This window comes from Schistocerca nitens, chromosome 5, assembly GCF_023898315.1.
Source record: "Schistocerca nitens isolate TAMUIC-IGC-003100 chromosome 5, iqSchNite1.1, whole genome shotgun sequence".
Classification (NCBI taxonomy): Eukaryota; Metazoa; Arthropoda; class Insecta; order Orthoptera; family Acrididae; genus Schistocerca; species Schistocerca nitens.
Window position 1 is genome coordinate 243498105 of NC_064618.1, and position 17138 is coordinate 243515242.

General features: G+C 37.2%; 1 protein-coding gene across 1 annotated transcript in view; it reads left to right on the forward strand.

Annotated features, from left to right (window-relative positions):
- Window positions 1-16131, forward strand: part of LOC126260365 (uncharacterized) — a 102864-nt gene extending 86733 nt beyond the window's left edge. The window contains exons 7-9 of the mRNA XM_049957693.1: window positions 13415-13654; window positions 15386-15600; window positions 16080-16131. Of these exons, the coding sequence (XP_049813650.1) occupies window positions 13415-13654; window positions 15386-15600; window positions 16080-16131 (507 nt within the window). The remainder of the gene's footprint in view (window positions 1-13414; window positions 13655-15385; window positions 15601-16079) is intronic.
- Window positions 16132-17138: the final 1007 nt, after the last annotated feature.

A 17138-nucleotide genomic window follows, 5' to 3' on the forward strand; every position in this document is an offset into this window, starting at 1 on the left:
GGCGTCAACTAAAAAGGACTTGCGATACGGCGGCCGAACTTCCCCGCAAGGGGCCTCCCGGCCAACAATGCCATACGATCATTTCATTTCATAGGCAGGAGAGTCTTTGGTTTTCAGTGACCTAATAATTTTTGTGATTTCTGAATCAGTTAAGTTGTCAAAACTATGTTTTGGTGGATTTGGCAGGCTCTTGCTAACTAAATCTAATAGGTCTATTTTGAACAGTACATTTTTCCCCTTTAATTCCTACAAATGTTGGGATGAATTTGTTGACATTAATGGTCATTACTTGAATGTAAGATTGTCTCCCATCTATTTCCATTATCAGCGAGTTAAAAATCATCTGTCCTACCAAGTTGATTTGTTTTTTTAACGATTCCTGATACCATTTTTCTTTGTTCTTAGAACCTCTTTTTTGTGCATAGCGAAAATTTCTTTCCTTTTTGATGGCACTGTGAAGACCATTGCAATATTACTTGCAGAACTAGTTCTCAGCATTACATAAAGCTCGCTTTTCCTGATGTAATACACATTGATCCCAGATTTTAAGCACTCAAACTCTCGGCTTCCACTGTAATTGTCCCTGACCCAGTGTAAACAGAACTTGGATCATAGTGTTGGAAGAATATGTTAAGGAAATCTTTAAATTTCTCATCATCTTTGTACCCTTGATAAACTTCTTACCATTTTCTGTCCAGTAAATTAATTCTGAATAGCATGGCAGAGTCTACATGTATGATTTTGTGAAGCAATGTTTCTGACTTAAAAGCTAAATCTTAATGATGGGGATGCTATATCCTATTGATGGGGATGCATCAGTGTTGCCATTTGAACATCACAGTCAGCCAGACCATTTATTATGGGGTGACACACATTTCACAAAAGACAGTTGCATTTCAAAATAAATTATGAATCACTGTTGCACTGTTATCTTTCTGTTGTTGGTATGAAGCTAGGCATCCTTCCCTTTATCAGTACTATCCTAGATGAAATCAATAATGAAATCAACACATTCACTGACCTCCCCACTATGTCTGCTAAGTCTTAGTATTATGTCTAATATCTAGGTGAGGTTTAACACTAGAACTGCCAGTTTTTTTGAACCCCCTAGAACCCTGCTGGAACAAAAATGTCCCATTTCTTGTCGATACATTTACAGTATGTTCTTAGTCATTTTTTATTTTTATGGATGAGTTTTCCTGTAGCAAATAGTCACTCTAACTGTCTGTTAGTTTGTTTTAATTCCAAACAGTGAATATTCTCGTAGTTTTTGTCCAAACCAACTTAACTATGCAAGTACTTGAAAATTGTTCATATTATAGTGAATTAATTATGTATTTTTATAAAAATGCAACCAAGTCAAAAAGTTTTCATTACAAAATAATATTTTTTACCAGTAAGCAAGAATAGGTAACACAGAATCGATACATTTCCATAGCCAGGTCCACACTTTGATACACATTATCCAAACTTTACCATCTGTGTAAATAAACGTGTTCCTGTTAGATACCTACAGATTATTGTAATCAGTAGGCTGAGCTTTGCAATTTGCACAAATATAGGTCTCTGTAACAATATTTTTGTAGCAACCTTGTTTGTCACACAAAACACATTTATATTGAGTTTTTCCTTCTTGGCATTATTTTCACACCTGATAGGTGACTTCCACCAATGTCTGACAATTCAGTGTGCATATTAAAGCTTTTACCCAGTTTCTTTACACTCCTTGGCAAGCTCTTCTGTTAGTTTGAGAAGGAAATCTTGCATTGTTGCTTAGATATTTATTACTTCCCTGTAGAGATTACCAAATCATCAATATCTGCTATATCTAGAGTTTTATAAAAAGCATGAACAGTCCACCTTCTTCTCCCAGCTTTCACTGAGTATTTGCAGGCCTTATGGTCAAAATCATTTACTCCTATGAAGTTTCATTGTAACATGTCATTGTGTCACACTTTAACTTTGAGTTGGTTCCAATTTATACACTTGTATGTTACAAACTGAGAAATTTTACAGTGTATGGAACAAACTGAGAAATTCTCAATCTTTCCCTGCTTTTCTTGGTACAGTTGGAGTATTATATCATCATTATTGAAAGCTAGGGCCTTGTACATGTTCTTGCAACCTTTTTTTCATGCACTCAGGAACTTCCCATCTAATTTTGTTTATTGCACCAAACAAGCATGTTCAGTTTGTTTTCAGATCTCATTGTAGTGAAAGATGAACTACTTGTCACACATAAAATAGCTTCTTTTATTTGGGTAGGTCTCTGTTAGTTTCTTTACTACGAAGTCCTAGATGTACACCACCAGGATGACTTTCATCTTTACCAAGATATGGGAAAGCATTTAATATGTACTTGATATCTTCAGTGGCAGCCATCCAGATTTTCTGTCCATACTTGTTAGGCCTTTAAGCCATAAAATGAGTGAACTGACATTTACACGGGGAAAGGAATGATTGACCCAACCAAATACATGGACCAGTAATGCAGATGCATTCTCAGGTTGCTATGACTCTCTTACATGTGTGTGATATAAGGGCAAGCTTACATTTTTAATTGCACTGACCATGTTGACCCTAAACCGAACCTGAGGAATGTCATGATTTCCTGAGATGATTACTGACACCACATACTTGTAATATTGTATTTCCCAGTTCTCTTACCAAAGAAGATCCTCTGGATTCAGTGGTCCCTCTTCCATACAGAATAGTAAGAAATACAAAACTCTTCTAATGGTAATGACCATTTGTCACCTCCTAATGCTATAAGTGCTTCTGTTTCAGTGAAGTTTTGAATATATTTTAGAACAAATTCATCAATAAACCAAAAATATAAGATCTCAGAAACGTCGTATGTCTTGTCTTTTACATTGCTATGTGCAAATGGAGATTCATCAGAATCTTCATTGCTGCCATCTGATTCATCCGACCTCCCTGCTGTAGTCTGTTTTGTATCACAATCACATTTTAAGATTCAACTTCTTCAGTATTATTTGTCAAAGCAGACAACTCCTCATCACTCATGTGTGGACCAAGATGACGACCTTTTATTAAAAACAATGAAAACAAATCAGTTTTTGACAAAATAATTTAATTGGGTAGATAAACGACTGGAGAGGTCTAGGAAAAGGGGTGGATTTCTGGAAAGTCACCAGAACGATGAGTCAGGGGAGACTTATCGCACGGGATGAGATTCATCTCATGCAACAGTGGTTCATGTTTTGGTTCTAAATGCAAGTATCTTTCATGAAATATATGTGAGCCACATAATAAATGATTTGGCTGACTCTACTGGTCCAGTGAGAGCCCAAAGCATTTCTTTAGACCAGGTTAGCTAGGAAGAGAAAAGTAATGTTTCTGAAAATCATGATGATGATGCACTCACACAATTCAGATTTTGAAACCGAATTATAAACTACTAACCATTTGCAAAGGCAGATGATTATTATTTATTGGTTATGAACTGCAGATTAAAATGGAGTAACTTCCAGAAAGATATAAAATTAAGGAGATGGGATCTGGACAAACTGAAGGAACCAGTCTTTATTCAGAGTTTCTGTGGGTGTTTTTGGGTACAGCTGACAGAAGTGGGAAAGACAAAGGGATAGTATGTATGTATATTGTATGTAAACTGAAAGTGGAGAGGGGAGGAAAGGAAAGGAAATGAAAGGAAAGGAAAGGAAAGGAAAGGGAAGGGAAGGGATCATTGCTGTCAACTGCATTGGGACATTATGCGAAATCAGCGGCGATGAGTGAAAATGTGTACCGTACTGGGATTAAAACCTGGGATCTCCTGCTTACTAGGAAGGTGCAGTAACCAATGCACCATCCAAGACACAGCTTTATCTTAACTGCACGGACTATCACGGCACGCCCCATGACCTATCCACACTCCCATCGAGCGCCACCTATCCGCAACCCCTGTCCATTTCTTCCATGTTCTCTCTCTGAGATTCTCACAGGAGGTTGGACTTAACGTGTGCAACCACACTGAAGATGGTGGATTCATAGGAGTGTGGATTAGCCATGAAGCGGGCTGAGATAGTCCATGCAGTCGCGATAACACTGAATCCTGGATGGTGCAGTGTTTACTTACCTTCCTACTAAGCAGGAGAACACGGTTTCAAATCCTGGTCTAGTACACATTTTCACTCATCGAGGCTGATACTGCGTAATGTCCCAACATAGCTGACGGCAATGATCCCCTCCCTTTCCTTTCCTTTCCTTTCCTTTCCTTTCTTTCGCTCTTCACCTTTAATTTACATATAATGTTTAACAGCAGTGGATGCTGCTTGGTGTCTGTTCTTTCAGACGTGGGATGATAATATATAATCATATATAATATTATATAACATATAAATGGATAGCTTAACAATATTATGAAAAGGAAAGTTGCTACTCACCATATAGCAGGGGTGCTGAGTCCCAGATAGGAGCAACAAAAATACTTTCGCAAATAAAGCTTTCAGCCCATAAAGCCTTTGTCAAAAATAGATCACACACACACACACACACACACACACACACACATACACACTCGTGCGCGTGCACGCAAATGCAACTTACACAATCATGACTGCAGTAATCTAATAAATAATTGTAGTAAAATAAATAATAATAATACTAAATTGGTATTTCTTGGGATATGTAACATGTTGAATAGTTATTTCATTGCAATCCCTTCCAATGATTTTAGAAATTAAGGAGGTATGTTATGTATCCCTTCTTTCTTATTTGATGGCAGGTCTTTTAAAAGTCTGTAAAACTCTTGACGCTAATACTGGATCTCCTATGTTTTCCATCTCGACTCCCATTTCTTCTTTTATCCCATCATCATCAGACAGGTTTTTCCCACTTGAAGAGACATTCAGTGTACTCTCTCCACCTATCTGCTTGCTCCACTGTAACAGTTGAGTTCCCATTGTGCTCTTAATGTTGTCACACTGACTTTTAATTTCACTGAAGGATGTTTAGATTTTTCTGTGTACTGAATCAGTCCTTCCAACAACTATTTCGTTTCCAGTTTCTTCACATTTTTGCTTTTGTCATTTTGCCTTGGATTCCATGCACTTCCTGTTTATTTCATCCCTAAATGAAATATATTGTTATATTTCTTGTTTCCCTGACTATATTTGCACTTCCTTATTTTGTCACTCATTTAAAGTTTTTGCTTCTTTTACCAAAGATTTCTTCGCAGTTACTTATATTTGTCTACCCAACTTTATTGCTCTTTATAGAGTTGTCTGTTCCTTTTGAACTGAACTGGTTACATTGGTATTCATCAACATAGTATCTACAGCATTAGAGAACTTCAGATGATCACCCCTCAGTACATCAGTATCCTATTTCTTTTCACTTTGATTCTTCCCGATGATGCTCTAGATGCTCTAGAATCTTCAGTCTACCCTTCATCATTACTAAATTGCTACTGAAGTCTTATTTCTGCACCTGAGTATATGACTTAAAATCCAGTAACTGATTCCCAAATCTCTGTCCAACCATGAAGTACTCCAGGTGGTATCTTCCCATGTCACTGGGCCTTTTCCGTGTATACTTCCTCTGGCGATTTTTGACCAATGTGTTTGCTATTATTAACTGAAAACAATGGAAAGTCCAGGTTGGCATATTAGCAATATGGATAGATAGCTACTTACCGTAAAGATGACAAGTTGAGCTGCAGATAGGCATGATGAAAAGACCATTACGTGTGAGCTTCCAGCCAAAGCCTTCTTCAGAAAAGAAAAATGCGCACACAATCCCACAAACGGGCACACCTTACACACACATGACTGCTACCTCTGGCCACTGTGGCCAGATTACAACAGAACTGTGTTGAAAGGAAGAAACAGTTGATAGCGGGATGGGGAAGATGGAGGGGTAGCAGGGTATGGGTGGGGGAAGAGGAAAAAGTGCTATGTGGCGTAGCATGCAGGGACTAGAGGTGGCAGGACAGGGCTGGCAGGTGCAGTGTCGGGACGCTGTGAGAGAGTGAGAGAAGAGGAAAATAGGCAGCAGAAAGGAGAGGAGCAGAGAAAGGGAAAAGACTGGTGAATGTGGTGGCAAAGAATAGTGCACAGTTATGCCAAGGGGAGATGAATTGTGAATAGGTGACTGGGCACAGAGGGCAGAAACAGTTGGATGGAGGTGTGGGAACAGAAGGTTACTGTAGATAGGGAGCAGTGCACAATGAAGGTAAAGGGGGACGAATTGTGAGGAGGTGACAGGACACAGGGGACAGAAACAGTTGGGTCAAGGTGTGAGAACAGTAGTTACTGTAGATAGGGGCTAGGTGACTTTGAGAGTGGAGAATGTGTTGTAAGGATAACTCTCATCTGTGCATTCCAGAAAAGGTGGTGATGGAGGGAAGGATCCAGACAGCCCAGGTTGTGAAGCAGCCATTAAAATCAAGCATGTTGTGCCACAGATTGGTCCATCCTGCACTTATCCTGTAGTCATACCAACATAAAAAGCTAAACAATGATTGCAGCACAGTTGGTATATAATATGGCTGCTTTCACAGTTGGCATGGCATATGAAGGGGTAGGATTACCCCATTATAGGACTGGAATAGGAAGTGCTGGGCAGATGGGTTGGGTGCTGGGCAGATGGGTTGGGTAGGTCTTGCACCTGGGTCTTCAGCAGCCCTGGGTATCTGCATGGCACCCTTCTATGCCAACCTGTTTATGGGACATCTAGAGGAAACTTTCTTAGCTTCACAAAACCAAAACCCCAAACCTCTGATCTGGTTCATTTTCATTGATGATATCTTCATGGTATGGATCCAGGGCCAGGACATCTTATACTCACTTCTTCACAACCTCAACACCTTCTCTCCCATTCACTTCACTTGGTCCTCCTCAAGCCAGCATGCCACGATCTTGGACATTGACCTCCTCCTCTCTAATGGCTCCATCCACACCTCTGTTCCCAGTAAACCAACCATCAACAGTACCTTCATTTCAGCAACTGTCATTCCTTCCACACTATAAAATCCCTCCCATACTGCCTAGCAATACGGCGACTCTGTATCTGCAGTGAAGGGAGCTCCCTTGCCCAATATGCTGAAGATCTCACAACGGCCTTCATATACAGACACTATATCCCAGACCTAGTCAGCAAACAGAGTTTTTGTGCCATATCCACACATACAACAATATTCCAACCTTCAAGAACTAGCTATAAAGGAGCACATCCATCGTCACCCAGTACCACCTCAGACTGGATCAACTGAACTACATCAGAGCTTTGATTATCTATCATCATGCCCTGAAATTAGGGACATCCTGCCCAGATCCTTTCCACCCCTCCTAAAGTGGTTTTCTGTAGCCCACCCAACCTGCACAACACCCTAGGCCATCCCTATGCCACTCCCAACCCAACATTTTGACATAGGGATGATATCCTTGCGGAAGACCCAGGTGCAAGACCTGCCTAATCCACCCAACCAGCACTTCTTATTCCAGTCCTGTTGTGGGCTTATACTTTATTTATTTATTTATTTATTTTTATTTATTTATTTCGTATTCCATTAATCCGTATTGTGATAAATCACAAGGATGTGGAATGAGTCATGATTACATACAACAGATATAATACACATATATAAAATGACAAAAATGTACCATAAGATTATGAATAAGTTTGTAGGTTAAAATCAAATCAAAGGTATAGCTCAAGTAATATAAAACAATACCTAAAAAGGAAATATAGTACATTTTCCAAATTAAACAAATAATACACATATGTAAAATGACAAAAATGTACCATAAGATTATGAATAAGTTTGTAGGTTAAAATCAAATCAAAGGTATAGCTCAAGTAATATAAAACAATACCTAAAAAGGAAATATAGTACATTTTCCAAATTAAACAGTTAATGTGATCTATAGCAAACAAATTTTTATCAGTATAAAAAATCATTGCTTTATCTGTAGATACTCATCAAGAGAATAGAAGGAATTTACCATTAGGTATTCTCTCAATTTACATTTAAAAGTAGGTAAGACATTAATGTGATCTTTAATACCTGATGGAAGGGAGTTGAAAATTTTTGTGGCTGAATAATGAACACCTTTCTGAACAAGACTTAAATGTTTCAGATCCCTGTGTAGATCATTTTTAGACCTAGTATTATGATCATGACATTCACTATTAGTTTTAAAAAGAGATAGGTTGTTAGAAACAAAAATCATCAAAGAAAATATGAATTGAGAGGTAAGTGTTAATATTTGTAACTTATGAAACAGACTTCTGCAAGAATATCTTGGATGAACACCACTCATGATTCTAACAGCTCTCTTCTGTGCAGTAAATATTTTTTTGGCTAAAGGCTTGTTGCCCCAAAATATTATGCCATACGACATGATAGAATGAAAATAACCAAAGTAGGCAGCTTTAGTAGCGTCCTCATCACCAATGGGGGTGATTACACGCAGAGCATAAGTTGCCACACTGAGCCTTCTATGTAGGTCTAAGATATGCTCAGACCAGTTCAGCTTGCCATCAATTAGAATGCCCAAGAACTTAGATGATTCACAGTGTAGTATATTTTGGTTACCACAGTTTAAGTGGCATACTTCATTTTCTTGTTGAGATGTGTGAAATTGCATATACTGAGTTTTCTGAATGTTTAGAGTTAGTCCATTGCACTTAAACCAGTGTAGGATGTCAATGAGTACAGCATTACATTTATTTTCTAGGTCACTGTTAGTTCGACTTTCAAGCAGAATAGTGGTGTCATCGGCAAAAAGAGTAAATTTACACTCGGTGTCTGTGCAAAGTGGGAGATCATTGATGAAGATAAGGAAAAGCAAAGGTCCTAGGATGGACCCCTGAGGCACACCACACTTTAATGTGCCCCAATCAGAAGAAATGGGACTATCATTGGCACCATTAATTATCACCTTCTGTTTTCTGTTTTGCAGATATGATTCTATCCATCTACCAATGCTACCTCGCAAGCCATAAAAATTAGCCTTATGTAAGAGAATGTTGTGGTCCACACAGTCAAAGGCCTTAGACAAGTCACAAAAAATTCCAATAGGTGACATTTTATTATTTATTGACTCTAAAATTTCATTTGTGAGAGAAAAAATAGCCTGCTCAGTTGATCTACCTTTTTGGAAACCAAACTGGTTTCTGTTGAGTATGTTGTGGCTGTTAAGATGTTCTACAATTCTTGTATACATTAGTTTCTCTAATACTTTTGAGAAACTACTTAGTAGTGATATTGGACGGTAGTTAGATAAATTAGTTTTGTCACCCTTCTTGAAAAGTGGTTTCACAACGGCAAGCTTTAGTCTCTCTGGGACAACACCTTGCTGGATAGACTCATTAAAAATGTGACACAGGACTTGACATATGTGGTCACTACAATGCTTCAGTATTTTTGGTGAAATGTTGTCAATACCAGTGGAATTTTTATTTTTTAAGGCCTTGATGGTATTTTTAACTTCAGTAATAGTAACTGGGGCAATACAAATTGGGTCATACGTGTTAGGGTTAGCTCTATGTAATAAATGCGTAACAGCATTTAAGGAACCGTTACAACCTACTTGTTCTGCTGCAGTTATGAAGTGATTGTTGAATATGTTGGAAACTGTTACAGGATTATGAATAACCTCATCCTTATAGCTTATCTCTGTGGTATTAACATTCTTGTTACTCTTGCCACACTCTCTCTTTATAACATTCCAAACTGCTTTTATTTTGTTCTCAGATTTATCAATTTCAGACTTAATATACAGGCTCTTGGATTTGTTTATCACCCTTTTTAAAATTTTACAATATAACTTAAAATGAGACCTTTCAAGGGGATCATTTGAAACTCTTAGTGAGGCATGTAACTCCCTCTTAGTCCTGCAAGAAATTTTTATACCTCCAGTAATCCATGGTTTACTGGAAGAAACCTCATTGTTCTTTCTGACAGTTTTTTTTGGGAAAGCCATTTCAAATACAGATATAAATTCATTTAAAAAAAGGTTAAATTTATCATTAACATCTGATGTGCTGTACACTGGCTCCCAATCTATCTGTGACAAATAGTCGTTAAAGGCAGACACAGTTTCAGTGTTTATACATCTATAGGACCTATAGGTGTGGGAGATTTTATTGCACAAACTGATGTTATTTACTTTCAGAAGTTGTCCATCATGGTCAGACAGGCCATAAATTACTTTGCTCACACTAGCACTGTTGACTCTATTCTTGTCAATGAAAATATTATCTAGAAGGCTCTTGCAATTTTCTGTAACTCTAGTGGGCCAGGTAACCATCGCGGCCAAGTTGTAAGAATTCATTAAGTGGTCCAGGTCAGTTTTGAGGTTGTTATCAGTTAAGAAGTTGACATTAAAGTCACCTACAATTATTAAATTTCTAGTTTTAGAGAACAATTTGGTCAAAAGAGATTCTAACTTATTCATAAAGATGCAAAACTTCCCTGCTGGAGCTCTGTAAATTGCAAGCACAGTAAGTAACATGTCCTTTGCAGAAATTTCAGTCCCGCAAACTTCAAAATGTTGATCTACACAATACTTACTTAGATCTAAAGATTTATAAATGATTTTACTGTCTATATAAATTACAGCACCACCTTTCTCCTTACTTGTTCTGCAGTAATGAGTAGCTAGATCATACCCATCAAGCTGCAGCCCATCAATTCCAACTGTTACATGATGCTCAGTAAGGCATAAAACATGAGGACGGTCAACAGTGTCCATGTCCCCTAAATTTACAGATAAAAACTCTAATTTACTTTTGAGACTTCTGATATTTTGATGAAGAATAATAAGATTCTTATAGCTACCTCTACTGTCCTTCTGCTGGTCTGCTTGTCCATTAACACCGTTAGTCCCCGTTGCACTCAAAACTGTGTTGGATACATTAAGACCTATGTCGCAGCTGGAGATTTGTTCACTAGATGTCGTTGGCGAGGTCGGGTGGGTGCTGGCCATAAAAAATCACTGTTTCTTTTTGGAATTCTTCTTTCTCTCTTAGAAAATCGGGGATTACCTTTTATCCTTGGAGATACTGCATCGGAATTATTTTCCAGTCCTTGAGGTTCTTTGGGTGGAACTTCATCATATGGTATTAATATGTCATTGGCAGTGACAGGGTGAGACACAGCTATACATCTGTTTCTTGTATTCACATTGGTTCCCTGTCTTTCTTGGCATGAATTGGTTTCTACAGTACCGGTACAAAATCTGACCTTTCTTGCAGAGCTGGTTGTAAGTGTTTTTACTACATCACACCGTTTCCATGGGTTTGATACTGATGAAGCAATGTTCCTGCACAGTCTGAGCTTTCCTGTTTTGTTCAGGTGTAGTCCATGATTAGTGTAATCAGGCCTTTGCAAGAATAAATTGACATCAATTACTTTCACATTAACAAAATTAGATGACAAATTCATTATATATTCATTAAATCTGTACACTGTTTCGTTGACTTCTGGCTTGTCATAACAGTAGGGAACGGTGCATAACAATAGCTTTGTATGATCAAGTGCTGCAGTCAACTTTTCTAAGTCTGGAATAAAGTTGTTTTTCTTACGAATGTCATTTATTCCTGCAAGGATAATAACTGCATCGTCCAAATTGAAATCACTAGTAAGATCTGATGCCCCTTCAACTACACCACTGAGGCATGCATTTGGTTTAACAACAGATGATGTGTAGTACTTGGGTTTCAAAAATTCATTTAGCAATGATGCACAGTTTCGCCCATGACTGTCCGATAGTAATAAAATCTTATTCGTTGGCTGACTCTCAATTGGTCTTTTTGTCGAATTTTTAGGAACATTGTCTCGTCCTACCACCTGAGTAGATTTCTCTGTTTCATCAATTTTATCACTTAAGGCACTAAAACGGTTGCTTGTATTCAGATGATATAACTGCTGAGAAACGAGATGTTTTGGTATCTTCTTGGGCTGGTGACAATTTGTGCTCTCGTCTTGGGATTCACTTTTGTTCTGTTGACTTCTGGCAGACAATGTGACATTTTCAGCTTTCAGTCTTTGCAGTTCTTCTAACAACACGGAAATTATTTCTTCCTTGCTGTCTATAGTGCCCACTTTTACGCAATTATCACATTTCCATATCTCTTGTTTTGAGTCCACCTTTGCACAGTTATAATGATAAACAATTTTACACTTAACGCACATAATACCTGTAACGACTTTCTTTCTGCATGAGCATAGTTTGCTGTTTGTTATTTCTTGAAGCGCAATTTCGTGGCTGTATGATGAAGTTGATGCTAAGCAAACACTGAGTTTCTCATTTTTTACTACCACCTTCATAATTAAATAACAAGAGATGCACTTCCCATCACTAAATACGTCGAACTTCTTACACTTCACACAAACTTCGGATTGTTTGCTTTTATTTGCGGAACTCATGCTGTTCTGTTTACCGATCGTCAACATGGTTTCTTTTTCACAGTTTATAGATGCATCACAGTTTTTTTCAGATACTTTTAACACAATATAACACGTAATACATAACTGGTCACAATACCAACCGACATTTCTGCAAAATGCACACTTTTCTTCATTAAATTTACATTTATTACTGGAACTAACACACTCGCGAATTTCATTCGGCGCCATCTTGACTAGATTCTTATCAGAGTCCTAGCCACCTGTAAAAGCAGCCATTTCACTTTTATGGAACGTTGTACTGCTAGAAATATAATTTTGTAACATGAATACGATGAGACAAAGTGGGCAAGCTTATTTATGCTTCAGAAGAAACCAAATGAACAAGTGGCTTTGTTGTTTATGCTTACCTGTCTTTTGTGCACAGATTGGAAGGTAACCCCATTGCATATATGTCTGCATTAGGGTATTGAGGACAAATGGTTCTATCTTTTTTTGCTCCTGGCTGTTCAGAAAATGTTTGTTCCCCACAGACTTTACCTTGAGAAATATATTACTGTGTGGTACTTAATATAATGTTGTGCTCAGATGTCTGACTCATACAGATAGTTCATGGTACCAACTTTTGCGTGGAGCCAACTTCTTGCTGTGAAATAATGTATTCAAACAATATTACAGCAGATATTGGCAACAAGAGAAAAAGTTCGATAGAATTTTAGTACCTGAAATTCTTTACAATGTTAGCAACATGGTAGCCTAAGTTTTAGGACACAAGATTGTTGTGTAGAAAGTTAAGTGTCCTAATTATTAATTATGTTAAAATCTTCCTCCAATTGTTTTATGAAAAGACAAACTACTTGTTTTGGATGAAACATTGTTTTCATGGTAGCATGAATTCATGTTAGAACTTTCAGATGGTGCAAGCCATAAAAGGAAAACAACCATAATAATTGATTTGAAGTTAAGGAGTACATTTGATGGAAATTAACGTTTTGTGAATTAATATTCATTGTGTATTTATGTTCATTGCCATTTCAGGAAAATGAATTTAAAGATTTGCGTTCTAAGATTGACAAAGTAAGAATGAATTTGGAAGTGTTGAAAGATAAAATCAGTGACAACAGAAAACAACTGAAAAGAGCAAGAAATGTAGATGAGAAATGTCAGTATCAAGTTAGTGCTTTACAAGATGCTATTAATGAATTAATGAGAGAGTTACAAGAACTAGAAGAGCGGACACCATCTGAAGCTGATCTTCATCACCTGACAGATGAAAAGGTTTACATCAGTTATTTTACTTTGCTGTTGAAGATTTTATTTTGTGTGCATGTTATTTTGCACAATAAATCACATTTGTATTCTGTTCTAGCCTATCATTGTATATTTATTATTAATGATATTGTCCATCTCAGATAGCCGAGAGGTCAGTGTGACGGAATGTCATGCTATGGGCCTGGGTTCGATGCCCAGCTGGGTTGGAGTGTTTCTCAGCTCAGGGACTGTGTGTTGTGTTGTCTTCATCATCATCATCATCATACATCATCATAATGTCATCCCCATCAAAGCATAAGTCGCCGAAGTGGCGTCAACTAAAAAGACCTGCACCAGGTGACCTGCCTATCCAACGGGAGGCCCTAGCCATACAACATTTCATTTTCATTAATAATACTGCATCCCATACGTCCTTTTTGTTTACATATAGAGTGAATTATTAAGAAATTCCAATTCTTAATTTTACACATTTATTTCACGACTCACATGCAGTACTTGCTAACATTGTTAGGCAGTAGTTCTTATATGTTGAAGTGTTTAAAAGCACCTATTGAGACATTCTACTGCTGCCATGTCTGAGAAATCAAAAAGCATCTGCAGGAAAGCGCCTTATTGTCATGAACTCGTGCACTCAACATGAAACAGAAGACACACAAATTCTTTTAATATCTTGACATATAATTAATAACATACACTAAAACAAACTTGCAAAGATTCATTTGACGTTACTCTGACAGCAAGCCATTGGTGTTACAGGGAATATTCCGTAACACTACAAATAGCACCAGTCTGTATCTTTTGCACTACTGTCTATCCCAAATGGATACAAGTTTTACAGCTTTTTGTTTGCAAATATCATCTGATAGTAATAACACATAGAGATACACATTTCGTGACAACTGGACACATTACGTAACCATAACAACAGTAACCAAGGTAAAAATTTTTTGAGAGAGAACTCTGGCCAGCAGCTTAAGACAAGTTACTTCAAAATCGCACAGACCCGGTAGGGCAATACACTCTTCACAAAATCGCAGAGTCAAGTAACAACGAGTGCATGAAATGTAAACACGAACATCTGACCTTGCAGAGCTGAACTACTAGTTGCACACAACATATGTGAACCAGACCTTCCCTTTTTCCCAGTCCTTGTGAAGAAGAGTGAACAATGACCTGGAAAAGATTTTGAAGACTAAGTGAGGAAGCGATAACCGCACAAGGGAGTAATCTGCGCCCCCTGGTGAGATGCCAGCTAAAAGTTATCGGTAGTGAAATGAGCCATGAGTTGAAAACCAGCAACAAAATACTTATAAATATAAATCTTAATATTGATATTAAACTGTTTGAAAGAGAGAAATGTGGGAATTTATGTTGTTTCTGGGTGCTGCCATCCACCACACAGTCATTCCAGTGATAAAGTACAGTATAAGCTTCCACTACGCTGTACAAAAAAGAACCTTATCCAGTTTTATATGGGAACACTGCATGTTGTACAACAGTAGTAGAAGGCTTGGGGCAGGTACTTTGCAAGCAGCTGCTTCTTCCTCCCTACTTTTGATTTTCTTTTTGTAACATCTGCTCTTACCTTTTGTCCACTCTTTCAAAAGTTTTGCTGCTTTACTTTTCTTATACTTTTGTAAATTCTTCATCCAGTATTGTATTAAATTTATATGTATCTTAGCAAACAATTCTTCTGAGAAAATAATTAGTAACAGCAAGTGAATATGATCTTCACAGGTACAAGAATATTGCAGGCTTAAGTCTTTAGTGGAAGTGCAAGCTGCAGAATACTTTTCAAAGTTGAGAAGCTTGGAGGATGAACAAGCGAGAGATCAAAAGATAACTGATGATGAAGTCAGCAGTTCTTACTGTGAAAAAAAGAAACTTCAAGAATGTGTGTTACGAAGCAAACAATTAGAGGATAGACATCAACAATTCAGTGAACATTTATGGTAAGGTTTAAATTACTGAAGTCTTCATTGTGTAGGATTGGTTGAAGCAAGTATGCATATAGTGTGTGTTATAGGAAATAGTTTGGAAAATTTTGAGTTAATATGTTCATACAAATCCATGTTCTGTTTTACTGAGTGTAGAAGTACAGCTGTTAGAATGTTAAGTGTAATTTCTGTCAAATTAATTTATCTAAAAATCTACCACTGGCGTAAGTATATTGTTTAGCACTTTTCTGAAAATTACATGTAGCTGTTTGAGGAGATCTTTGTGTATTTTTTCAGGTTAGCTCTGTTTATATTGCAATCATCTATTTATTTTCTTGTAATTGCTTTCTCCCTTGTAAGTTTCATTTTCGCCATACCCAGAGATAAAAATCAAATACGTTAAAATTCAGCAGCCTTGGTGCCTGTTGAATGTGTTGTTTGAAGCTGACATAAGAATGAAGAATTGTTAAATTCATAAGATGTGTTATGGCAAGGATAATGTGGAGGAGCTCTTGCTATGCTGGAATAACTTCCCTTGTATTGTAGCTCCATAATTTGTACCAATAACTGTAGCTAGTCCCAACTCACGAATGGCTTATATTTCACCTGCATTTTTAACTGCAATTGTGAGTACTGTAAAGTGTACCAGCCTCACAAAATTTGTTTAATATATGAATGAATACTGCCGAATATAGTCATCCATGAGAAATAAGAAGAACATTGCAGTTAGTACTGAGTGGGCACTCCATGAGAAAAATCGTGACAAAACAGTGACTGGTGGAGCGGGAACCAGACGTGTTGTAGACACTAATTTTCAGACAAAAATAACACAAGTTAGTGACTTTATTGTTTGTATAATGGGATTGAATCATGTGGTTAAAAATGAAGTAGAGTTTTGTGTAAAAACTTATGTAAATTTCTAGATTTTAATAAATCTAGAAACACAATGGTTTCCGCAGTGTCTCATAGACGTGATTTGATTAACAGCTCGTGTAAACAAAGAAGTTTGGAAGACAAACATTAAAATAAAGAAACTGTGTTCAGAATACGATAAATGGGAAGTACTAGACATAGGTAAGATGCATCGAAATCTGTTCACCAAACACGGAATGCGCTTGAAATATAAAGTGAAACTGTTTGTGTGTGATCACACAAGTGAAATAATTAAAGTTCATCTTTCAAGTAATAAAACTGTCTGGCAGCTTCCTATATGCCCTGCTGCCAACAGTGAGAAATGTAACAAGAAGAAATAGTTATTTCAAAACTCTCAGATCCTTTTTTATGCAGAAGTACGTAGTTTCAGCAAATAAAACAATGACAGTTTTTAACTGGAATATGAGAGGATTTACAAGTAAAGCAAATGAAATTTCTCTTTTCTTAGAGGATACTCAGGAATTAAAGATGTTGATACACTATATTTTAGTGAATTTCATATGAGACATGCTGAAATGTTGCAGGTGAGTGGTTACTCTGTATCTATATTGGAAGAAGATGGTTTGTAATTTACCTAAAAAATAACATGCAAGGTGACAATTATTGAACTATACGAAAGA